Source organism: Perca flavescens, chromosome 7 (genome assembly GCF_004354835.1).
Source record: "Perca flavescens isolate YP-PL-M2 chromosome 7, PFLA_1.0, whole genome shotgun sequence".
In the NCBI taxonomy this organism is placed as follows: Eukaryota; Metazoa; Chordata; class Actinopteri; order Perciformes; family Percidae; genus Perca; species Perca flavescens.
In genome coordinates, this window is record NC_041337.1 from 31,016,991 (window position 1) to 31,043,562 (window position 26,572).

The following is a 26,572-nucleotide window of genomic DNA, read 5'->3' on the forward strand; positions in this document are numbered from 1 at the left end:
TTGGATGAATTTTCATCACATGACCATGCCTCAACCATAGACAGTAAGAGAAATGGACCAACAGATCTTGCTTGATGACGTAGATGTGATCAACCTGTCTGAAAGTTTCAAGTCTTCTGTTAGAGAGAAATCTCAATCATTCCCAATCTTGCAGAGACGGAGAGTGTAGGTATATGTAAGGAGATAACATGGGCACAGGCTAATTATTGCTAACTAAAATGCTAGTTAACATCAGTAATTAAACTTAAACAGCTAATGGAAGTCGAAACTGCCTGCAACCTTTTCCTGTACTATACGGTAATTCCTCTACTATGCGACAGTAAGTCGTGTGGTAATGACACAATCGTTAGCCTATTTTTACAAAAATATCTGCTACGCAGCCATGACATGAGATACGAGGTAATGGAGCCTTTTATACGCTGTCGTGTTTCTTTAGAAATAAACATTGAACAAATAAAGTCTTTAAACGCTTCAGATGTAAAGTTATTCGCTGTCAAAGTGACGTCAAAATGAATGGCAATCAATGGCATGCTAACAGCGGGTGAGTGCTTGTTAGTATCAAAATGGCGCCATAGGAGGTACGCGTTGTGGAGAGAGGCTTACCCCCTTGGGGACAACACATAGAATGTTGTGCAATTTACAGCTTGATCAAGCAAATGCTTGAAGTTTTACAATGTTCTTTGTGAGTTTTTTATCCACTAAGTGGGTTTTTGGCCTAACTTTGGAGCTTTTTGTTTACCTAGTCTCTGTGATTTTGTTGAGACGGGACAATCGGAATTTTGAGAATCCGACAAACAATTTGTTTTTTTTTTTCAGCTTCTTTATAGGGTAAGTGGTTTTTCTTTGGCGATCTTTTAAACAAAACATGCTTTTTCAAACCCGCTGGCGGGTTTTGATTACCAGCAACAAATACTTTCGGTACAGTAGTGGAAGAAGTATTTGTACGTAAGTATCATCAGGAAAATGTACTTAAAGCATTAAAAGTAAAAATACTCAATGCAGAAAAATCCTTACATTTTAGAAACTGGAAACGATGAAAACAGTTCTGTCAAACAACAATAAACACCAAAAGTGTTTAATGGTCTAATCATTTCAGCTGTACATACGTTATATTGTTGGATAGTTTGATTTATAATAAAACACAATATTGTGTAAACTACATGTGTTTTGTGTGCAAAAATCTTAATTTGTAAAGTAACTAGTAACTAAAGTGGTCAGATTAATTTAGTGGAATAAAAAATACAATATTTATATGTAAATTTAGTGGAGTAGAAGTACAAAGTGGCATGAAAAGTAAAGTACAAGTACCTAAAATTTGTACTCAAGTACAGTACTTGAGTAATTGTACTTAGTTACATTCCACCCCAGTTTCTGAAGTATCATAAAGATCATCTGCATGGAATACATTTCCAGGACTATTAGCATTTATATAAATAGAGCCACAGACGTGCAAATACAAATGTTCTGTGTGACACTGTGCTTTGTTTTCCATTTCCTTTTCCCATTCGTTTTCATTGCTTTTTAATCCCTTGCTCCTGACACAAAGTTTCCTTGGCATTTATGTCAATGGTTGGCAAGCTTGCAGGCCAGCGCTGGGACCACATTTTAGAACTGAAAGACTGAAAGCAGAGCACAGCAGCAGGATACTCCCTTGGGATGCCTACAAGTTGTTTACTTTCACAAATCACAACTTAACTTTGTAAAATATAACAACAAGGGAAAGGTAAAGTGGTGAAATAGCGGCAGTAAAAATGTGAATGATAGAGAAGGTAGAGGCCAGTGCTGCCAGTACCGGTTAGATACCGTTTGGATTTTTACAATTCCGATGCCGAACCGGTACTTTTAAAGCGATTCCGATTCCTAACTGATTCCTAAACCGATTCTTGAGCTCCTTTCACTCCTGAGCTAAAGCTAACAAGCTAGCCTAGTAACCAGAACCAGTCCATTCATGCTGCAGGAAGTGCAAGATCCCCGGGATACTGTACTGCGCCCTAGCCGTCTCTCCAGCGTCGCCATCAGGCAGCGGTACTTTACCACTGCCGGGTAAAACAGAGTTTTTATTGTTGTTGAAGAACACACCGGGCCCCAACTGTCCATGGCCGGGCTCGGTGGAAAGCTCTGTCCGTTGTCTCGCTGATTCGTGGTATCAACGGAAAGGCACAAATCTATCGACTGCGCTCGGTTTCCTCGGCTCAGGGTGGTTAACATGCTTTTATGTCGGTTTTGGTGAGCCCAGAGGGAAAACATGGCATTTTAAAAGTAGCCTACATTTACGGTAGCTAGGTAACGGTAGACTACAGAGAAATTGTGATATTTTTACGTCCATTTCGGAGCGACAGAGGGAAAATATTTCGGTCGACACATTAAGTGGAACCGAAATTTGTGTTCTAATCGTTCCATAGTGGAACCAGTTATCAGTACCCAACCCTAGTGCTGATAGGGCTGGGTATCAGTACTTGATATCTTTTAAGGCAGGGTTGCCAAACTCAACTCCACTAAGGGCCACACTGGAATATAAGAATCACATCAAGGGCCAAACATGTTTCAGTGGTTCATTAACTTGTAACAGGGTGAACGGCACTCCTGCATTCGCTTTGCGGCCCTTTTTCGGCTAAAACCGCACTATGCAAGTTTGCCAGATCGGGTAGCGGATCTGTAGTTTGATTTAGAATGGTAATGGACAATTCCGCTTCCAACCTGTAGGTGGACCGAAGAGGAAAAGTACTTTGGTGTTAGTTAAGTGCGTTAGATGTTTTAATGTTGTCATCAGTCAAGTTTCCCGTTGATCTGTGGGTAGGGTAGTCCATGTATAAGGGGGTCTATAAACCCTTGTGTGTCAATTGCCTCGTTCGAGATCAACTGCACCTCGCCTGTAAAGTGGATGAGAGCATGCGGCAGCAGCAAGGGGTGGTGACAAGTCGGACAGTTTCCAGCACCCTTCAGGCTTAACAGGAAGTCACAGAAACACTCACATCATGTTAGGTCCGATTCCGATTTAATAAAATGTTATCAGACAAACTAATAAATCAGCTTGTACGCAGTCTACAGTTGTTTTATTATGAGAGAGTAGCTTTCAAAATGCACTACATGCAAACTGTTGCTGATGTTAATAAACAACAGACTAGATGATCTGTAATCTGAGCAGATTTAGTCTCTCTGACTTCTAAATTTAACTATCAGCCACACTATATGTGTTATGTACAGAATAAGCCTTTAAATCAGACAAATAGGAATAAAAATCCCTCCAATTCAAAAACAATAAAAAGTTTATATAAAATGTCATCATGTTGAGTTGATTCTGAACCAATCAGCTGTTTGTTAGATCAGCTGAGAGCCAGGCGTCTCCTGCGTCTCAAACCTGCGGCTGCCTTGATCTCGTGAGGTTACCGTTGCCTACGTGTGCATGACGTCAGAGCAAGTCGGGATCAGGTCGACAAAAATCTAACCGGTATGCATTGGGCAGCGATTGCTGGTGATCAATTCTGCGCAGACCTGGCTCATCTCCAATGAGCCTATTTAGAACTCAGGACCGTTTGGTTAGGCAACATAGTTTATTTATTACTTAACCTCTTAAGTTTGGGCCCTTTCTTTTCTAGTTATTTTGTTGAGTTTATTATGTTATGTTACATATTTTTATTCCCTGGCTTTTGATTCACCGTGAGAGCTGCTGTGGTCTTCGTTGTCGCTGTCATTGTTAGTGTTAATTTATTTATTTTGTTGTTGCTTTTTGTTTTATATGTTTTCTCTGTGAAGCACTTTGGTAACCTTGTTGTTTTTTTAAATTGTGATATATAAATAAAGTGGATTGGATTGGATGTTATATTAACAAAATTTGAAATACATAGATTTTTTTTTATGCCTTTGTCCTGCCTTTCTTGCTTGGTCCTTGCCAGGTATCGACCAAAAATAACCCAGTACCGAGTAGCATCAAAACTTCTCCAGTCAAACCATGATTCATTGTACACTTTTGTACAGTTATTTAATACATGTTTTAAAAAAAAATTTTTTCTTTCTAAATGTTTTTCTGCAAAAATCATTTGATGTGGAGGAGTGGTGGTGGTATTTTACACAACCTGATGCTTCCATTCATTTATGTATCAAATGAAGTAGAAGAAAGCAAGGCAAGGCAGCTTTATTTGTATAGCACATTTCAGCAACAGGGCAATTCAAAGTGCTTTACATAAAACATTAAAGAGCAGTTAAAAACAATAAAAAAACATTTTTAAACAGGCAGGACCATATTTCTTTACCATCTCATCCACCATGGGCCCCGCAGGAACATGTGACTTTGTACTCTTGTTACCCAAAACAAGAGTGGAAGTATGTCTCTTTCCCTACAATATAGCCTTCGCTATAAGGCTTAGTTTAATCAGGCAAATTTTGCAAAAATCCTAAACAGTTCCAACTGTAGTCGAACCTCGGGTTGAGGAGGAACAATGCGGATTCCGTCCTGGTCGTGGAACAACGGACCAGCTCTTCACTCTCGCAAGGATCCTGGAGGGAGCCTGGGAGTATGCCCAACCGGTCTACATGTGTTTTGTGGATTTGGAGAAGGCGTATGACCGGGTCCCCCAGGAGATACTGTGGGAGGTGCTGCGGGAGTATGGGGTGAGGGGGTCTCTTCTCAGGGCCATCCAATCTCTGTACAACCAAAGCGAGAGCTGTGTCCGGGTTCTCGGTAGTAAGTCGGACTCGTTTCAGGTGAGGGTTGGCCTCCGCCAGGGCTGCGCTTTGTCACCAATCCTGTTTGTAGTATTTATGGACAGGATATCGAGGCGTAGTCGGGGTGGGGAGGGGTTGCAGTTTGGTGGGCTGGGGATCTCATCGCTGCTCTTTGCAGATGATGTGGTCCTGATGGCATCATCGGCCTGCGACCTTCAGCACTCACTGGATCGGTTCGCAACCGAGTGTGAAGCGGTTGGGATGAGGATCAGCACCTCTAAATCTGAGGCCATGGTTCTCAGCAGGAAACCGATGGAATGCCTTCTCCAGGTAGGGAATGAGTCCTTACCCCAAGTGAAGGAGTTCAAGTACCTTGGGGTTGTGTTCGCGAGTGAGGGGACAATGGAGCGGGAGATTGGTCGGAGAATCGGCGCAGCGGGTGCGGTATTGCATTCAATCTATCGCACCGTTGGACGAAAAAGAGAGCTTAGCCAGAAGGCAAAGCTCTCGATCTACCGGTCAGTTTTCGTTCCTACCCTCACCTATGGTCATGAAGGCTGGGTCATGACCGAAAGAACGAGATCCAGGGTACAAGCGGCTGAAATGGGTTTCCTCAGGAGGGTGGCTGGTGTCTCCCTTAGAGATAGGGTGAGAAGCTCAGTCATCCGTGAGGAGCTCGGAGTAGAGCCGCTGCTCCTTTGCGTCGAAAGGAGCCAGTTGAGGTGGTTCGGGCATCTGGTAAGGATGCCCCCTGGGCGCCTCCCTAGGGAGGTGTTCCAGGCACGTCCAGCTGGGAGGAGGCCTCGGGGAAGACCCAGGACTAGGTGGAGGGATTATATCTCCAACCTGGCCTGGGAACGCCTCGATCCCCAGTCGGAGCTGGTTAATGTTGCTCGGGAAAGGGAAGTTTGGGGTCCCCTGCTGGAGCTGCTCCCCCCGCGACCCGACACCGGATAAGCGGACGAAGATGGATGGATGGATGGAGTTCCAACTGTTTTCCTTTAGATTTTATCATAAAATCATGTCACACCCGAATAAAATAAAAGTTGGCAAATTAAGTACTCTATTGGTATTGTTATCACATTAAGGGTACTTTTATTGTATTTAAAAAAATAAAATAAAAAAACATTATCCAGCAATAGGGAAAATGTGTGAGGGGTGTTGACAAAGACAGGGAAAGAAAGCAAAGTACTGTGAGAGAAGAATACAGAAACAGACGGTAAAGAAAAAAAAGAGGCGGAATGGGAACTGAAAATGGAAAGGGAGACAATGACACAGAGACATTGTGTAAAAGTAATACAGGGAGGAGAGGAGAATGTGGAGGAGTGAGAGAAGAAAGTGGAAGAGGGTCAACTGGAGTAGGCAGGGTGGCATGGAGATCGATGGCAGAAGCGAGACAAAGAGTTGAACTGAGTGGGAAGCATTATAGTCGGAGAGTTGTGAGAGAAAGAGGAACATTCTGGGCTTAAAGGTCTGCTGATTATCATATAAATGTGTTCAGTATACAGAGTACTAACCCTACATTACAAGTCCACACAGAAATAGAATGTATAATATGCAGTAGACATATTCTGTAGTATACAATTTTCTGAGATTGGACATTGAATTTATTACCTCAATACTTCACAGAAACTGCATAAAAAAAGAAACTGTGCTGCACCACTGACTGTGAGAATTCACTGATGTAATAAGTCAGTTTCAAAAACTCAGCTCAGCACTGATAAGTCATCTGTCTAAAATGTATAATTAACGGAAATGACAGAGACAAAATCACATTTACATGCTGAAGAAAAGCCAATAAACTGCATATATTATGTACTATTTTCAAATTAGCGTAATGTTATGTATCTGAAAAAAACATGTTTAAGCTATTTTGGTTAGCTGTTATCTAATTGGACACTCCTAAAAAATAAATAGCAATATTTGCCTTCTTGCCAACTTTTAGAGGAGAAGATTGATACCTCTAGAGGCAAGTGATAGGCATATAGCCTAAGTGCTGAATAGTGGAACAGCAAGCCTGGCTGTGTCAAAAGTTTAGAAATATGTCTACCAGCACATGTAAAGCTTATTAATTAACACATTGCATAATTGTATGTTGTTTGTTCAGTCTGGACATGGTGGAAAGCTGTGGTTTTATGGGGAATGAGTCTCTTTTCAGTGGCACATGTGTGTCTATTACCAGCCCTGACACTGCAACAAAATCCTTAATTCAAAGCGTGTACACAAACACAAACACACACACACACACACACACACACACACACACACACACACACACACACAGAATTGCATAGCAGTATGAAGCCTGATGAGTTACGCCATATACCAGCAGCAGCAGCAGCTGAAGAAGCAGCACACACTTACAAAGAATGATTAACTTTTCAAGCACAGCAAGTAAACAAGCATTACATTAACACAACATGACAGAGCGAGAAAGAGAGAGATAAATAGGTTTCCAGTTATAAGACGAAGAGTATCACATTATTCTGTTTGCACATTGCTCATAACTGTGAGTTATGTGATATAATTGGATTAAACTCCCATGTGTGTATTTGTGTGTGTGTTGTGTTGTGTCCAGGCATCCTTCTCTGACTATGCATTTCCCAGGCATCATTCACACATCTTTGTAATGTAGCGTGCTCTACAGATAAGTTACGGATGTTTGCATTTAAAGGTCCCATGGCATGGAAATTTCACTTTATGAGGTTTTTTAACATTAATATGAGTTCCCCCAGCCTGCCTATGGTCCCCTAGTGGCTAGAAATGGCGATAGGTGTAAACCGAGCCCTGGGTATCCTGCTCTGCCTTTGAGAAAATGAAAGCTCAGATGGGCCGATCTGGAATCTTCCGCTTATGAGGTCATAAGGGGAAAGGTTACCTCCCCTTTCTCTGCTTTGCCCGCCCAGAGAATTTGGCCCACCAATGAGAGAGAGAGACATCATGGCTTTCAAACAAGCAAAGTGGCAGTTGGTCAAGGCCACACCCCCACCCTCCACCTTGCACAAATGGCACATCCATTAATGTAATTCTGCACCAAGGCTGAATTTCGGGAAAGAGACTTCAGATACAGTATTAGGGGACCACTAAGGTCTATATAAAAGCATCCAAAGAGTACCATGTCATGGGACCTTTAAGGGCAAGCTGCTTTTTTTTCTGCATCATGTTTTCTTATTTTTATTTTGGCGTTCATTTCAGAGAACACTAACTAACTCCACTGATGATGCACACATATTGTTTTCTAGGACACCACTCTAAACTTGCATGGGGCTGCAGAGGTCATATGAGTCCTTAAACAGAACAGAATGTACTTCCTTTAATGCTAAGCTAGGTCAGGAACAAAGCTGAGGCCATGTGCACTCAGCTTCACTTTTTAATTTTCTTTATTATGCGATAGTCCATGAGATTTTAATTTCACCGTCGGAAGTAGCCAGGAAAAGAACCCCCACAATCTCCCATGTAAGACTTGAGACATGACAGGTATTATTATGAATCAAAAGTGCAACCATATGTCTGTATGTAACATAGACTGTAAAGATGGAGGGTGAGTCCCCACTTCCTCCTACAGAAAAAAAGGGAAGCTAAAATATCCTGGTTACGGACGCAGCCATCTTGTAATTTCGGAGCCAGAGTCTGCGCAGTAGTGATTGGGCGGTGGAGCCGCGGTATTGAGGTCCCGCCCTTACACCCGCTCGACTAATCCCGAGTCATCCCATCTCCTAATTGTGACTTATGTACACTTGATGTCTCAGGGTCATTTATACATATGTTTTGGGAGTGTCCCAATGCGTTTGCCTTTTGGAGACATATATGTCTCACTTTTAGTGATCTGCTTGGAGTTAATATTCCACTGTCACCGACCTTGCTTTTACTTAATGATGACTCTGCCTTAGAATTGTCTCTACAGCAGAAGCGTATACTATGGGCTGGTCTCACTGGAGCAAAGAAAATGTTGGCTTTGCGATGGCAACCGCCTCACACATTGTCATGGCAGCAGTGGGCCAACTCTTTTCTAGACATAGTTATGATAGAGAGATCTGTGGCTCGGGTACATGGAGCTAGTCGGAAAACTCTACACGCATGGGATGAAGCTTACACCTTGGTTAAAGAAAGAGTGCAGCATGAATGTATTTGACTCATTTTTATCATGTTAGATATTATACCTGTATGTTTGTATTGTTTTCTTTTCATTTCTTGGAGAGGTCGAGAGATGGTTGGCAAGGGGGCCGCCAAGGGATGGGGGAGGGTGGGGATGTTCGTTCTGTATTCGTGAGGTAAAAGGTTTTTTGATGTTTTTAAAAGTCTAAACCTGTCTTATTATTGAAAGTTTACCTGTTTATTATCAATAAAATATAAAACGATCTAAAAAAGATTGCACTTAAGTACAGTGCTTGAGGAAATAAACTCAATTGCATTCCACCTACTTCAATTTGCTTGTGTTTTCAGTATTTGTAGTATTTCTAAAAGCTGACTACGTGTTGCCAAATTTATGAATATGTTTTCTCCGCCTGCTTGTGCTGCGTGTCCGCAGTGTGTCTAGCTCTGTCGGCCCCTGCACAGAGTTTTTCTACCCCTCTGGTGGAGCGTTGGAGAAAAAACATTGCTATGGGAAGCTCCTGCTCTCAGGAGGTCACAGCTACTTTGTGCTGAATGCGTTGCTGCTGGTAGCGTGTAGCGTGTCATCTCTTTGCAAAACGCTTCTGCGGTAAGATTACATTTTCTCTCGCAGCACTGGTGTGACATTTTGACCAAGTGTCAGTGAGCAGTAACAGTCCTCCAAAGAGACAAAATGAGAACAAATGTAGAAACCTCTAATCATGGCTGGAAAACGACTGGATGTCAACCGTGCTCTGTAGGAATAAACAAAACACAGGATCTGCACTGCAAACACATTTCTTTCTCTCTCCTACAGAGCAGCTTTTAACTGCAACTCTATCCTTCTGATCGATATTGTACCAAGACAGTAAGATTCCTCGGAGCTGAGAGACACATTTTTTGTCTTTCCATCAGTTCCTTTCACAGCTCTAAAAACCGCCAGGCAGATAAAGTCACAAAGCTGAAAAGCTTATGTTGAAATCACTCGCACAACTGTAAACACACAGTTCAGTAGGTGTGTTTGCTGCATAGGAGAAACAGCCTAAAACAGAGTGTCTAAGACAGACTGGAACAACTACAACTTGCAGTCACAATCCCTTTATCTACTCTACATAAGCACTGAGGGGTGAATTCACAAAGCATGGATTGTGGCAGCTGATAGCACCATGAATTGCACGTGACTTGCAACCGCAATCTGCCCCATCTCAAGGTCCGATTCACAAAAGGTATTGCGCTCACGATGTTACAGCGCAAACAGGCCATGACTGACGAGGTGCAGAGACATTCTCAAAACATCAGAGAAGGAATTTAAATGTGACGGTGAGATTTAATATCCCAGTCTGTCAGCGCTGTTTGTGTATTGAAACGCACACCTTCAGACTGTATAAAAGAAGATGGCATGATTTGAAGCAGAGGACACCGCTTATAAACTCGCTTCAGTTACCACCAACTATCAGAACATGCTAATAATTTCACTATAACTGCATGTGGCTATTAGCACAGAGCTTTGTGAATTTGACAGTTTTTGCATTAAGGTTCATTTCCATAGAAAGGGGCCAATTTTGTACCAAATGTCTGCACATTACCTAATTTATCAGAAGCAACAAAGCCTGAGGATTGAGACACTTTCCAATATGTCATTATCATTATCTATTTTAAGCGGATTGTTTATTTATACAAATCTGCACAGCAGCTGTTTACTTCATTTTTTCTGAGTGATGAGAAAGGGCCCATATTATTTCACTAAAGGCTAATTTCATTTTTGTTTTTTTTAACCTGGACCTTATTTTCCTATATATTTGTGTGCAAGGTCTGGGAAGCACTGGGATGGAAAGTGTTGGTGAATTCAACATTGAGCAATGAAGAGATACAAAAAAAGAGAAATTAGATGATGAGATCTTGTTTCATACCCATCATGTAGATTTTATTTCCAATTACGAAGGGCGTGGCTCCGTACCGCGGCGTGGGCATGGAGGTCATCGGCTGCCATTGGTCCTTCTCCGCGTCATAAACCCTCACCAGGGCCTGTGGCGTTGTGTCGGTTCCCATACCTCCCAGCGCATACACCTTTCCATCTGCACAGAGACATACAAGAGAGTCCCACACTGTATATTAACAGCTTTTACAGACCGTATTATAATCTACTTTCTTGGTGCAACAATGTAGTCAACAGACATTTGCTCTCAAGCTTGTTGACATGATAATGTGAGGTGAATGAAGGTGCCAACACCTCTCCAACAGCCAGGGAAAGTGATGCATCGCAGTTCCCTTTTGTCCTGTCATTGCTGATCTAGCTGTCATGTCTGCTATCCGTCTCATCTGTCCACAGTCATCCAGACAACTTGAAATATTAATGCCCTTCGGTCTGAGAAGTTTCCAGATGACCCTTTCAAAAACTTTTTCACAAGAACACTGCAAACGTCCCCAACCACTGCAGTGTCATTAGAATATACAGAGAGGCAAGGAAAAGAGAGAAGAAGAGTGCTGAGCAAGCAAACCGGGTGCTCCTGCTGAAATACTGGAGAGGGAATGAAAGGATCCTGGAAGAGAAGAGAAGAGAAGAGAAGAGAAGAGAAGAGAAGAGAAGAAAAGAGAAGAAACACAAGGAGGGGACAGGAAAGGAAAGGAAAGGACAGTAGAGGAGCGGAAATACATGGAGAGGAGAGGACAAGAGAGGTCATACCACAATAACAGCGCATTGGCACTCTGAAAGTTGTGACAACCTAAATCTGAGGGAGAAAGAGAGAGAGATGGAGGGAGAGAGGGAGAGGGTGAGCGTCTCAGTCACCCAGACAGATGACAGATACACAGAGCTGTGACTTAAACTGCGAAGAATAAAGCAATAATAAATCTGTCACTCGGAATGCAGCTCAACACAGTTTAGCAGTTATGACTGAGTAAATCCAATTTGACTGTTGCACATAAAATAAATGACGCAGCACGGACACTTCCCTCCCACAGAGCGTGTCGCAATGCATCCACGTAGAGAGGCGGGGGCGAGGCAGTGATGGAGGAAAATATTCAAATACTCCTTGGCTTGTTAAAATACAAATGTCTTCAAATCACCAGGGAGCTAAGTGGGTTGAGCAGCACCAGATACAGTGTAAGCATGTCTGGTGCTGTAATGATCTATCTATAAATAGGAGCTTTATACTGTATATGCCCCTCCATTTAGCCTCAGTTGTATTTTCACCAGTGGGGAATCGATAAAATGACTTTTGATTTGCTTATGGTGAGATCCCCTTTATAATGCGTAAGGAGAGTCTACAATACTGGCTCTGTGAGGCTGTAATGGTCATTTTAAAGAAAGCCAAACTGTTAGATAAACCAAAGTATTGGTCAAATCAAAATTTTGACATGATAATATGTTAGATTTAAAAGTCTGGGATTACCCACTTCACTAAGATCACTAATGTCTTTATCACATTGCATGATAATCCATAAAGCAGAGTAAAAAACAACAAATATCAACCTCATGGAGGAAGATTCAGGTGATCACCAAAGTCAGTAGGCTTCATCTTCTGGGGACCATGAATGCTTGTGAGAACATTTAGTGTACAGCTTAATGAAAAGGTATTATTATAATTGTATAGGTGTCATTCTAAATGACAGTGGGTGCTGGCAACTTATCCTACAAACCTGTTCATGAGAATGTGTTGCAAAATACTTTTTATCATTTGTACTTCCTACCCTAAAATGATGTAAACAATAAAAACAGATTTTTCTAAATCACCACTAAATTGCCACACTGCTGCAGTGACAATTTAAAGGGTTTTGCATTTCTGGCAACTTGTGTGTGTGTGTGTGTGTGTGTGTGTGTGTGTGTGTGTGTGTGTGTGTGTGTGTGTGTGTGTGTGTATATATATATCAGTAAGTGTCTATGTAATGGCAAAATTACATTTAAGCACAATTCCTTATATTTTTATGTTAATTTTCTACTTTACTGCTCTCACAAATGCTGAAAGAGTCTATCTCATTCCCACATGCAGATTTTGATTCTAACTTTGTGAGACATCCAGTCTGGAACATTATGTGAGCCTGAACCGATAAAGGTACAAGGTCACGCTAAAACTATCTCTAGTTTTCTCATGCCAGTTAAGATGTAACGGGGGGGTGAAAGTCATACAGGGAGGAGGAGGTGAGATGACTCCAAGATGTCTCTTGCATTTCTCTGATTGTCTTCATGTGTATCAGATTGCCTGTCAAAATTGTAGCGTCATAATAATCCAAGTGTGTATGTGCTGTCACTCTGAAGATGCATAAAAGCCTGGTGTTTCTGTTCACTCATGGGAGAAACTGACTCCACACTGGGCTGCGGCCTTTTGTGAAATCATGTTGATCCTATTTGCAAATATATCTTTTTTAATAAAATACAAAAACCCAACTTGGTTTTAGTCTCAGTCTGTCTTATTTGTTTCAATTTACTAAACTCTGAAATTTCCCCCCCTGCTGCAAAGGAAACTTCCATAACATCTATCATATAGGAAACTATTTCACGGATGTGTGTCTGTGCATGAACCGATTCAAAACAGCACAATAACTGTCAAGACATCTGTCAGACTAAATTGCTTTTACACTTCCAAAAGCTCCTGTGTGAGCAGCATGATAAGCATTTCAATGTACAATGAAATAAGAACCTGTTTGCACTGAGATTAGAGTTAGAAAAAAAAACAATTTACGTGCCCAGAGGAAAGCTTGGAAAAGTTTTCTTATAAATGTGTTCTATGGGGCAGTTTTGGCTTTTATAAGCCAATAAATCACAAGATGTGACAAGCTCCAACTCTCTCATGCTATATTACACATTGATCCAAATATATTCTAGGAAAAGAAAGCTTAAAACATTCTCTTATTTTAATAATTTCTAAAACGTAGCAGTACTGTGCATTATTTTCATTCACATTGATCACTATCAAGGTGCAAAAGGAATATATTTGAACCACCAAGACCCGTTTTTTTCCATCCAAGTTTCCACCTAGTGCACATGTTCAAACACTGTTTATTAACACTAATACATTACATTACAATATACCCAGTTGACAAAGGGGTACACCTGATTGCACATAGTGCCGATACATCATAACTAAAAGAGATCAACACAGATTCAAATTGAAATTACTTGTGTAAAATTCCGCTCATGTAATAGTGAATGTATAGGCAAATATAGGATGAAAGTTACAGAATTGTAGTTTCAATCTAATGGCAAAAGTACAGAGGCTGAGAGAGCTCAACAGCAATTTGAGAAAAACACAAGCAAACAGACACAACACAAGCAGACGAGGAAAACATCAGCACCCCTTTGACAACACGTCACATATAACTGCAAATGAAACAAATGCAGACACAGAAATGCTTTCGAGTCCATACTGTCTGAGCTTCTCACTCTGTCACTAAAGGCCAATTTATGCTTCTGCGTGAAATCGACGCCGTGGGTATGTACGTAGGTAAGTGGAGATACTGACCCTACGCTGGACCCTACGCCATAGCCTGACGCGCACCTCTCAAACAAAGCAACTACACGTCGCGGTGACGCAGACCACAACTGTGACTGGTCTGCTCAGCCGTGGCTTGGTAGCTTTGCATTTCCCCCAACTCATTTCCTGGTTCTCCTTCTCCATAAACAACATGAAATCAAGGAGAGGGTTCACTTTTCCTGCTACAGATTTCTGACCATGGTCAGAAAGCACAGGGGAGACACTTTGTTTCTCTCACTATGACTCTACAGTCGGTTTTCTCACCGAAAATAATCCCTGTCACTCTCTCACTCACTCTACCACACACTCCGCCACCAGTGGTGTAGTCTAATGTATTCTCGTAGGTATACTGTACTGTATATATACGTATATATATACGTGTATATATATATATATATATATATATATATAGGCCAGAATCTGCCTTTGGGGGAGGGGGGGCCATATCATAGTGGGGGGTCTGGGTGTCCTCCCCATGGAAGTTTTAACGACTTCATTTCCTTATTATTACTTGGATACACTTTTATGAACCAATTTACGGTGGAAATACCTTTATTTTGTGTAGAAGAAAACCACAGATGACAATTCAAAATATATCAAAAATATAATGGAAAGTATGTTGTTGCATTGGGCATTTTTAGGTGGGTATAAGGAAATCCTGGAGCTTTCTTAGTGGTAATACCTGCGTATCACGTAGACTACACCACTGCTCCCCACACACACATATACACACACACACACACACACACACACACACACACACACACACACACACACACACACACACACACACACACACACACACACACACAATTCTCCTAAAGAGATCGACGCACACACCAACGCACAGATATAAACATCAGGCCACTTATAGGCTACGGTGAAAGCTCTGCGTGGAGCCTCCGCAGAACCATAAATCACACTTAAGGGTTAGCCCAACCACACTGAGAAGGAAACTAATTTAACTTGATCCTTTCTGTCATTGCCCAGAGCTTCTGAGCATACTGTAGGTTAGGGGTGGAAGATACAACTTCATCACGACAGACCGGTACAGTGTTCATATTACCGCTGACGCGACACCAATCCGCCTGTCTTTTTGTCTGTCTCTCAGGCAGGAAGTTTGACTCATCGTTGGAGGTTGTTGGAGGAAGAATGCACGCTGTAAACTTTTGATGTAAATTTGCAGCTGAAATCTTACAGTATCTAACTGTTCTGTAACTGTTTAATGTTATACAAGATCAAACTGTAAATGGCAAGGAATTCTGGGAGAGGAAAAGTATTTACAGTATACTTACTGTAAATAAACAGTAGTTTACTGGTGAAGCCGCTGCCAGTATATAACTGTAAATTTACTGTCAAAAGTTATACAGTGCAGACATTACTCCTCTTGTGTCTTTTATTTAGAAAGAAACAGAGCATTAAATCTACGTTTTTATTTACAGGTAATATTCTTCTTCAAACATGGTAGATTTTAACATCAGTCAAGGATAAGGCAATAAAACACAGTGGCACACCATTATCATAACGTATCCGTTTTTTTATCAAAGAAACTAAGCGACTTTTGGCCCAGCCGCGGTCTGATCGGATGCAATCGCCTCTAATTAAGGAAACCATGCTCTATTCTCTGCCCGTCACCCCGGGAGACTCCATGGCAACCACAGCGTAACATACAGACTCTTATTATGGGGTGGCTGTTTGGCAGGTTGGTGCTTTGTGAACAAAATCTGTCACCAATCAAAGGCAGACCAGTACTGAGTCTCTACCTGGAGCTTAGTGATAACATGAATAAGGTTTCTGGACAGAATGTGCACATAACGCCCTGTACTGAACAATCATCAAAAAACAATGACGCACAAAAGTGCAAATGTAGTAGTGTATGGGACTTATTACACATTAGTTACTTAAGTTTTATTTCTTTGTCCTTTCGTAACGCTGATGGACAAACTCTGATTGCGGCTTTGATTCCTCTACAGCCCAACATCTTTCATCACTCTCTGTCTTTGTGTCTCTTTCTTGTTGACACCCTACTGCCTGGCCCTCATCATTTTGTCTTTTTTTTTTTTTTTTTGCGCAATTGGGGGAGGGGGAGGGGAGGGGAGGGGGGGGATCCTCCTCTCACTGCTACTTTTACTTTTCTTTCATCATTTTCAATCCCTTTTCCTTCCATTCGGTTTAATTGACTTCACACGTCCCTTTCTTCTCTTGCCTATCATTATATCCTTTTATCCTTCTCTCTCATCTCTCTTTTCATTACTACTTATCCATTTGCATCCTCCCCAATGCAGCCTTCAGCTGGTATTGGATGCTTTTCCCCCTGGAACTGCGAAGGAAGCAAGATTTCTTTTGGCTATATTATTAAGTTAAGTGTTACTTTAGATACTTTTTTCAAACAACCAATCATCACAGTAAGATTAGAGTAATGTATGTTCCCTTGAAAATAATAATAATAATAAATCCTGTGCACACTGCATGAAATCACGTTTCTGCTAAACAAAAAAGGGAAAAGAAAAAGAGACGATGATAAGTTAAAGTATCAATACATGAGTAAAAATCAAATAACCAACTAGTAATGAATATTTAGCTTTTCAGTCTGTCTTTTACTCCTCTTCCTTCAAGTTGTCACATTTTGCTTTTCTGTCTCTTTAAGGCAGAGCTCTCAGACCAGCCTTATGTAATGCTGACAAAAAAAAGTATATTTCATCCCTGATTTTCACTTTGATGTCCCTTGTCCATTCACCCGTTGGAGTATGTTAAAACACAGCTTAGCCCTTTCTAAAGATTAATAACCCATTCAGTTTTGTTTTAAAAGTTTAATAGTTTTTTTTTCTTCTTCTAAGGGCTTTGTCCACTTTGGAAACATTTGTTTAGTGATAACCTGTAGGCCTCTGAAGTTGTAGTTAGTTTAGTAGAACGCTTATATGACCAGTAATAAATCATCAGACCAGTGCTCCTATTTTTAGAGGCCTCCTGGATCTAGACTCAGTCTGGATTGAACACATTTAGAGCAAAATAGAAGATGATAAAGTAAAAAAGGAAAGAGAGGGCTATGAAAATTGAGAGCAGAAGGGGGGAGTGATATTTCAAACCCTCAAAATAAATGTATATACTACTGTGTGTGTGTGTGTGTGTGTGTGTGTGTTTGTGTGTGTGTGTGTGTGTGTGTGCGTGTGTGTGTGTGTGTGACATTTATCATGCTGTAATTGCCAGGGGTGGATATTGCATCAAAAACAAGCAATTTTTGCAATCTTTTACAGCAATTGCAGTCTTGAGTCTCCATGGGTAGAGCAATGAGCCATGTGAACACTGGCATATACAGTACATTACCACACTACAACATTGGCAACTTAAGTCCATTAAATGCAATGTCACACTCAAGCGGGATATTCCTTTGAGTTTTAGTTCCAGTTCAGTGTTTCAGTTTAATAAGCTCAAATCCACGTGAGGAAAAATCCACAATCCTTCTGCTACAGCAGCAAAGCAGTATTTAGGCAAGTCAAACCGTATGCAGGATGGGATGTCTTTTCAATCCTTGAAAGATACACAACCCTTGGGTGACGATCGCCGTCAAACCACCTTGTACTTTAAGCTAGTGACAGACACTCACACAGAGGAGTCAATACTATATACAGTACTGGAGAAATCCCAATGTCCTCTTTAGTGAGGCGAAGGGTCAATCAATATGCCCGTCTGAACCTCCATCTAAAGGCCACCTTGAGGAAGGAAAAGATCAAAGTGTATTATTGGCTTTAAAGTGATCGGCCCACTGTGAGGAAAAGAAGCATAAATAACGGCTGCGTGAAAGAATGCAGGTTCAGGCACTGAGTTTAGATTCACACTGGAGGCAGGACAGAGGGGAAAGCAGCTTCCTTTCAGTCGTGTGAATGTAGAGAACACAGACCTGCTGCAACAATTTAAGTCTGTCCCTGCATGAGCCATTTGGACTTGAGAATACACTGCAGAAATAGGAACTCACAGACACACATAAATATATATATATACACTACCGGTCAAAAGTTTGGGGTCACTTAGAAATTTCCATTCCACTCCATTCCAGACACAATACCTGCTGAGATCAGTTGTATTGTTTTTTTTAACCAGGGCAGCAGTTTTCAGATTACATTATTTGCTTACATAATTGCAAAAGGGTTCTCGACTGTTGTAGAAAGAAGTGGCTGAAGAAACACTTGAAATTCATGCTTTTTGGTCAAAACGTCATACCCAAATTAAAAGTGGTACAGCTCCCATATACTTTGACACTCAGGGGTGTGCCTGATATCATTGGAAAGGTGATTGATGTGGGTTTGTTTGTGTATTTGAGAAGTGTTGTATTTTGTAGTTTTTTGGCTTTTTATTTGCACTTTTCAAATAGAAATAAAAAACGCACAGACATATTTGTAGAAAAGAATTCATATAAAATCCATTTTTGAGTCTTTTAGCTTCTGAATTTTTTTTTGTAGTAAGCTGAGACGGCTAATGCTGTGTTGTCTGTCACCTGTCAGATGTGTTTACAGCAGTGTATTTTAATAATTTTACAGATTTATAACTTGGACAGAAATAAAAATCTCCATTCTAGCCTCTGTAACTCTGTGTCAGTAAGGCCTAGAATCACCCTGACACAACTTGAGTGTTTCCTTTCCAATGATATCAGGCACACCCCTAAGTGTCAAAGTATATGGGAGCTGTACCACTTTTAATTTGGGTATGACGTTTAGACCAAAAAGCATGGAATTTCAAGCATTTCTTCAGCCACTTCTGTCTACAACAGTCGAGAACCATTTTGCAATTATGTAAGCACATAATGTAATCTGAAAACTGCTGCCCTGATTAAAAAAAACAATGCAACTGATCTCTGCTGGTATTCTGTCTGGAATGGAAATTTCTAAGTGACCCCAAACTTTTGACCGGTAGTGTATATACATACACTACTGGTCAAAAGTTTTAGAACACCCCAATTTTTCTAGTTTTATATTGAAATTTTAGCAGTTCAAGTCCAATGAATACCAAGAAATGGTACAAAGGTAAGTGGTGAACTGTCTGAGGTTAAAAAAAAAAAAGTAAGGTTACACAAAACTGAAAAATAATGTACGTTTCCGAATTATACAAAAAGGCCTTTTTCAGGGAACAAGAAATGGGTTAACAACGTAAAGCTGTTCTGCAGCAATGGAGGTTGATCAAGCTTTGAAAGTTGGTGCTACCAATTCCCACAGGTGGTCCAACTTGTCTGGATTACTTACAATGCCCTCTGTTTGTATAAAAGTATTGTTGGAACACACTGTGGTACTGTACCCTCGTGAGCATTATTTGAACAGTATTGTACTGCAGAAAGTAGTGTGTTGCTATAAAAATGGCGGGGAAAAGGCAATTAACAATGGAAGAGAGACAGACCATCATAACACTTAAGAATGTTGGTCTTTCCTACAGAAAAATTGCAAAGAAAGTCAAGGTGTCAGTGAGTACAGTATTCTTCACCATCAAAAGGCACTTAGAAACTGGGGGAAACTCTGACAGGAAGAGGTCTGGCAGACCCAAAGCCACAGAATCAGAAGACAAGTTTCTGAGAGTCAACAGCTTGCGTGATAGGCGGCTCACAGGACAACAGCTTCAAGCACAGCTTAATAGTGGTCGTAATAAGCAAGTCTCAGTTTCAACTGGAAAGAGAAGACTTCGAGCTGCAGGTATGATAGGTCGAGTTGCTGCAAGAATGCCATAGCTAAGATGTCAGAATAAGAAAAAGTGGCTTGCCTGGGCCAAGAAACATCGTCAATGGACTACTGAAGACTGGAAGAAGGTGTTATGGACTGATGAATCAAAATCAAATTGAAATCTTCAGTTCATCACGCAGGATTTTTGTACACCGTCAAGTAGGAGAAAGGATGGTTCCTCAGTGTGTGACATCAACTGTCAAACATGGAGGAGGAAGTGTGATGGTCTGGGGCTGTTTTGCTGGATCCAGGGTCGGTGATTTGTACAGAGTGAAAGGCACCCTGAACCAAAACGGCTACCACAGCATTTTGCAGCGCCATGCAGTACCCTCTGGTATGCGCTTAGTTGGTCAGGGGTTCATCCTACAGCAAGATAATGACCCAAAACATAAGTCCAAGCTATGCCAGAACTACCTTAGCAAAAAAGAACAAGATGGTAAGCTTAAAATGATGGAGTGGCCAGCACAGTCACCAGAATTAAACCCCATTGAGCTGGTTTGGGATGAACTGGACAGAAAAGTGAAAGCAAAGCAACCTACACGTGCCACACATTTATGGGAACTTCTGCACCAGAGCAGGGAACTTTCTGAAGAATATGTTTTCCATTGTAGAAAGAATGCCACAAGTGTATTCAGCTGTTATCTGGTAGATTTCCCAGAGTGAATAGTAGCAGGAAATTAACTGAGAAAAGACAATGTTCTGCACAGATTTGACATAAACCCAGGAGACTATTCTGAAATAATTGTGTTGAGGTTTGTTTCAGCAGTCAGGCAGTGGACTGAAACACTGAATTAAAACTTGAATGGTTGTAGAATTTGACCTAGAACTGAAAAAGGGCAGTATGACGCCTCTTCCTAAGGCCGGTTACACAGTGGATGTGTCGCGCGAGCGTGTCAGTTGCGTGGCATTTCCGTTTTTATTTTGGCTCCCATGTTAATAGGTTAGAGCTTACACACTGCCTGCGTGACACGCGCGTCTCAGAAAACGCATGCCTGCTAGAAATAGAACCAACGCCTATTTTTCACGTGACACGCAAGCGTGTTGGAAGCGTTTCCAGGCAAAATAGAATAGGAAAAGATGTTTATATGTTGTTTAGACACGAATACATATTAATAAATGACGATGATGATGATTAATAAATGATGAGTTTTGATATAAATGCAGATATAAATGTAATAAAAAATAGATCACTTGTCAATACAGAACGAAATATTCTGTAGCCTATTTTGCTGTCAATACTGCCAACGTTGTCGTTGCTGTAATCAAATCAATATATATTTATGTTTAACATGGTATTTCATTTGATCAATGGGAAACATACATGTGTCCAGACAAGGATAGCAGCAGCAGCACCAGCGTCAGACACGTTTCTGGTGTGTAAAGACAGAAAAATCCACACAGCCGCCACGCAACTGACACGCAACAGAAACGCCACGCTCACTCCATGCAGGCAGTGTCTAACCGGCCTAACAAAGAGCGAGCGAACTCTGACAGATGGAGCACGAAAAATTGTCCAGATAATCTCAGAGCAATGCCGCGATTACTGCGCAGGCGTCAACTCAACAGATGTTTATTTAAAGCCTGCTACAACGCGACACTGATACCGTCCATTACTGCAGCCAGAGATGGACTGTAATGGAGTATAGCCACACTTTCAACTGTGACAAATCACCAATCATCACGTAAAATATAAACACTGTGTCTGTTGAATGGTGCTGAATCCCAAGTGTAAACTGGCATTGCTAACAATGACGACGAAGGTCCCCCAACCTCAAGGAAGTACTTTTTTTTAACCAAAAACATGATCTTTCCCTAAACTTAACCAAAGTGCTTTTGTTGCATAAAACTAACCACACACAGGACTCAGGACCCCTGTCTCCAGTCAATGTGCTTTGTACACATTCAGGATATTGTATTCAGGATCAGTGTGTTTCTCTTCACTGCGATCACACAAAAAGTTGCCACTGAACACAATCCAGGCAGCAATTATGTTTCCCTCTGAACAGTTTTGTGGAAAAACTAATTTGTAGTATATAAAGGTAATTTGTAGGACAAAGTGTTGGGAGTCACAGGTGAATTGCTCTTTAGCAGTAAATTTGCTGTGTAAATGTGAGAGCAGAAGTCACAATTCATTCATTCATTTCATTAAAAAATACAAATGCTAAATATGACCTTTTCCACCCAACTAGCTAAACAACAACAATTTGGGTACTGTCGTGAATATGTAATGAGTTTTAATATCCACAGGAGTAAACTTAACATTCCCACACATTCTTGGACAACGCATTTAATGCCGGCAGGAGAACATATATTCTGAAGAACAATAGTGTAGTTAAAATATACATTTTAATATATAGTCAAAAGAAAGGCCATTTTGCTTTAACATAAGATGTTTGACCTAAAAGGATAGAATCCATTTTGATTCAGTGAATTGTTTTCTCTCTCTCACACACACACACACACACACACACACACACACACACACACACACACACACAGAGAGAGTGAGAGATAAGCTCCTTGCTGCTTTAACAATGCCTTGCTTGTTACACGTGCTATTTAATGCATTTTCATCTCCCCGGATTCCACAGATCCTTTTTATAGCTCAATTTCCTGTTTCCTGTTCTGATTATTTGTTTTTTGGATTTTTCTGGAAGTCTCTTTCTTTACACACACATTCTCTCTCACAAATAAATTGTGTTTTCCACTTCAGCGTTCCCAAATTTGGGTTGTTTTTACAATCTCTCCTCTGTAATTCCATCTGGCATTGCTGTAGTTTGGTGGGGGGAAAAAAATAATAATTGATTTAAATCAAAGAAGAGAAAAGTTAGCAGTAAAGCTGTCGAAGCCAGAGTTTGGTTAGGATTAGGCAAAACTACTAGTTAAATTAAGAAAAAGATTGTGGTTTACTTTTCTTTACTTGCGGTTACGTATGTAACGCAGAATGTGATATACTTCCTGCTTTGCTCCCGTCATAACTATTACGCCCACTAATATGGGTTAATATGGGTTAATATGGGTTGTAATTGTTGATTGTACAAGCTACTTATGAAGTTGTTTCCTCGGGGGAGGACAGTTTCCACAGCAGGCTGGTGTAGCACTACATCCAACCTAACGGCAGCAACAAAAAGTTTGCTGATCCGGCCGGTAGTCGGGGTAGTCCTGTGTTAGGGTAGTGGTGGGGTTACCCCTATTTTCCACCAGGCACGTCTGTGCTGCGACCCCCAACAGCAATAGTGGCCATTCAAGTCTATGCTTGTTCTATTTCGTATAGGCTTCACTCAATGACCAATCTGATTGGTGGAGTGCTCTCAAACGCTGTAATACGCCTCTCAAAATCTGACGAAAATCTTTTAAACTGACCTTTGTCGATCTGAAATGAAGACAGATTCAGCAGCTGTATGGCCTATTTCTCACTTAAAGGGGTGATAGAAAGATTATATAGGGTATTTCACACTGTTCCTTAAGGTCGCCTAATGGGGTATGTAACATTGGTTGGGCTGAAAATGGCCTGGTTGATATTTTATTGGCCCTTATGCATCTCTGTGTTTTGGCCCTATTTGTAACAAGAGCTTTTCTTCCAAATATGGTATGTTCATGAATATTTAGATGAGCTGCGTGCTGATTGGTTGAGCTAATTTCCATACGCACACATTAGAGACGCGCACTGATTGGTTGAGCGAATCGCCATACACACACATTAGAGACGCGGGCTGATTGGTTGAGTGAATCCCCAACAGTGTTGCCAAGTCCACTTATTATAAGCGACTTTGGGCTTGTTTTTCTGTAAAGTCGCTTACAAATATTGGTAGTCGCGGGTCGCGTTTTTTTTGGGCTTGTTTCTAAAGTGTAGTTGCTTATTTGGGCTTGTTCCCAGCTCCATAGTAAGTTGTCAAGCAGTCTTGCCTGTTCCCTCTGTCCCTCCCCTTTCCCCTTACACACAGGAGACAGCAGAGTTTTTTCCCACCCATGTCCTGCTTCTAATTGGCTCTAACCCAGATGGCAAAGAGTAGTAGCCAATCAGAGGCAGAGCAGGTCAATCAGTTTTTTTTGTTTAGGAAAACGTCAGTGAGTGACGTTTAAATGAAAATATGCGCGAGTCGTGACTGATGGTGAGTGACTGGACTGTAGGAGAGTTTTTGGAGGAACAAATGCCCGGGGCAAAGTGGGCGAAATACGGGAAGAAATATAACAAAGACTGGGAGAAAAAGAAAGGAGTAAAAGAATGGATTCAACCCGTTGCAGGTTGAATCAATAATTTCTCCTGTTTCTGGGTTATAGTTATTTAAAAATGGGATCTTCTGCAGTCCCTGCAATAATAATAAAGAATTTGTGAATTCAGGATGATATTTATTTGTGTATGCAAATTTTAATTATCAGAGGTTACTGTGTATATAATGTACTTGGTACATCAGTCTATTTTTGATATCCCATCAGTTTTCTAATGTTAAATAATGTTAAAAGGTGGTTTAACTACGTATTGTAGTCATGGTCCTGAAGCTCATGTTAATATTTGAGCTTTACATAGTTAAAATAAAAAAGTTTCAGAAGTGAATGGAATAGCAGAGATCTGCGCGACCTAGATTCAGAAGACTACCTGATCTCAGGTCAGTTGTGTAGCCTATGTAAATGTTGGGGCGTGACCGTTCTCTTAATACAACCATGGGCGTGACAAAGGTACAGGTTTTGAGATGCTTACGTAAGCAACTAGCTTTGTTGAGATTTGCCGGTTTTCAGCGGCAGTTTCAAAATATGAGATTTTCATAGTAAAGAGGTGTCAATGGGATTTTGAGCTTATATGTCCTATTTACCCACCGAACTGTCGTTATTCAACTATGACAGGGTAAAATCGGTTTTGCATTCTATCACCCCTTTAAAATGTTTTCAGAAACACATTTCGGTGAACTATTTTCGTGAAATACGAGATCGTATTCCAAACGAGCCATTATGGTTGGTTTTGAAATTTGGGAGAAGCCAGACCCACGTGACGCGTTCGTCCAATCAGCTGCCGGTTTTCATTTTTTGGACGACAATACAGATTAGCGCCGCCTGCTGTTATGGAGACATATTACGTCTCCTGCATGCACAGAATGTACACTCAAGTCGGCGTCGCTTTGTGTGTTCCGAGGCACTTTTTTGACCAACTCGGGGAGGCAGTCAGTCCGACTGCCTTTTCTGCCAACGGTCGGCCGTCGGGTTGGTGTGTCAGAGCCTTAAGAACTATTGCTATTGGGTTTTTCCCTCGCGCATGCACAGTCGTGAAGATTTCTTTCGCGCCCTTGGCTACATCCTGCCGCCAGATCTCCGCTCAAGCTGCGGGGCTCCTGCACCAGAAGGCCCATGAGGAATGTGCTTTGCATTAATTAATGATGATTTTAATCTTAATTACGGAGCACCTTCAGAATCCATGCGGCAGGGCCTCACGACGTTAAGCAGGCCAGTCATGGAGATAGCCTATCAGGTTTTTAAGCAAACAATATAATTTTGTTACATAAAAAACCTGTACAGTGTGAGGAGGAAGAGATGCTAGTCTATGCTATCTGCTTGTGGATTTTGGTGTCACAGGTGGCATTGACTACATCAGCTTTGCCCTTAACCCAATAGCAACAGCACTTAGAGGGCAAAGCCTATAGGAACTAAAACGATAGTTACGTATTGTAACTCCAGATTCTATGAGTATAGGCATAGCCCTCTAAGATTAAGGCCACCTGCTTCACTAACATTGACTGAAGAAAAATGCTGATGTTGGGAGCAAATCTCTGGTCTCGCAGCTGTAATATACAATAACTGTGGACGTAAGAGAGGCCCGTGCAGGGTACAAGGGCGCGAAAGATCTTCATGACTGCGCATGCGCGAGGGATAAACCCAATAGCAACAACCTCTTAGAGGGCTATGCCTATACTTATAGAATCTGGAGTTACAATACGTAACTATCGATATAACACCAGCATCCCAGAAGCGTGCGTGAAGTGGCTCTCCGCTCCGCTTAAGATACGCGCCAGGTCTATTTTCACACAAGCCGCAAGGCTTCCGAACAGCTGGGCAGGAAGTGGAATAGTGAGAGCATCCAGTGAATTTACCAAAAGACACCTCCAATATCGTACACCTCTCCTCTACAACACCATGGACGACCAGAGATTCATCTTGGAGGTGGAAAAAGATAATACGACACCACAGATCCTTTTTATAAGGACAACGTGGTGGAGAGTCTGGGTTATGGTCTGGTCCACCCAGGTACAACAAAACCATTTCTCACCGCTGTTAAAAGAAAATCCTAGAGCTGAGAGGTTGTGACTGGAGTGTTTAGAGCAGTAACAGTTTGAAACAAACAACTTTCAAATTAGTAAGAGAAGTTCACTCCTCTCAGGAGGCTCCTCTGAACTAATCATCAAACAGGAAGCTGATCTTTGCATGGCCGTCACTAGTGTTGTTCGCTCTCCTTTACTTAACTCACAATCTTGCAGCACAAAACCTTACCCCTCACTCTAAACATGCTAAAAAACAGGGAAGGTGGCTAAATAATTCACCAAATGTAACCAAAAGTTGAACCAAAAAATCCTAGCTTGCACTTTCTGTCTGTCTTCCATCAGAGTGCAGTTTTCCTCGTCTTTCATATTTGCATTTACTGTTGTGGAACTGGCAAAG

At 41.3% G+C, this 26,572-nt stretch overlaps 1 protein-coding gene across 1 annotated transcript in view; it reads right to left on the reverse strand.

Moving 5' to 3' along the window:
- klhdc8b (kelch domain containing 8B) overlaps nucleotides 1-26,572 on the reverse strand; it is a 151,807-nt gene that overhangs the window by 51,226 nt on the left and 74,009 nt on the right. The window contains exon 2 of the mRNA XM_028583609.1: nucleotides 10,665-10,829. Coding sequence (XP_028439410.1) covers nucleotides 10,665-10,829 — 165 coding nt within the window. The remainder of the gene's footprint in view (nucleotides 1-10,664; nucleotides 10,830-26,572) is intronic.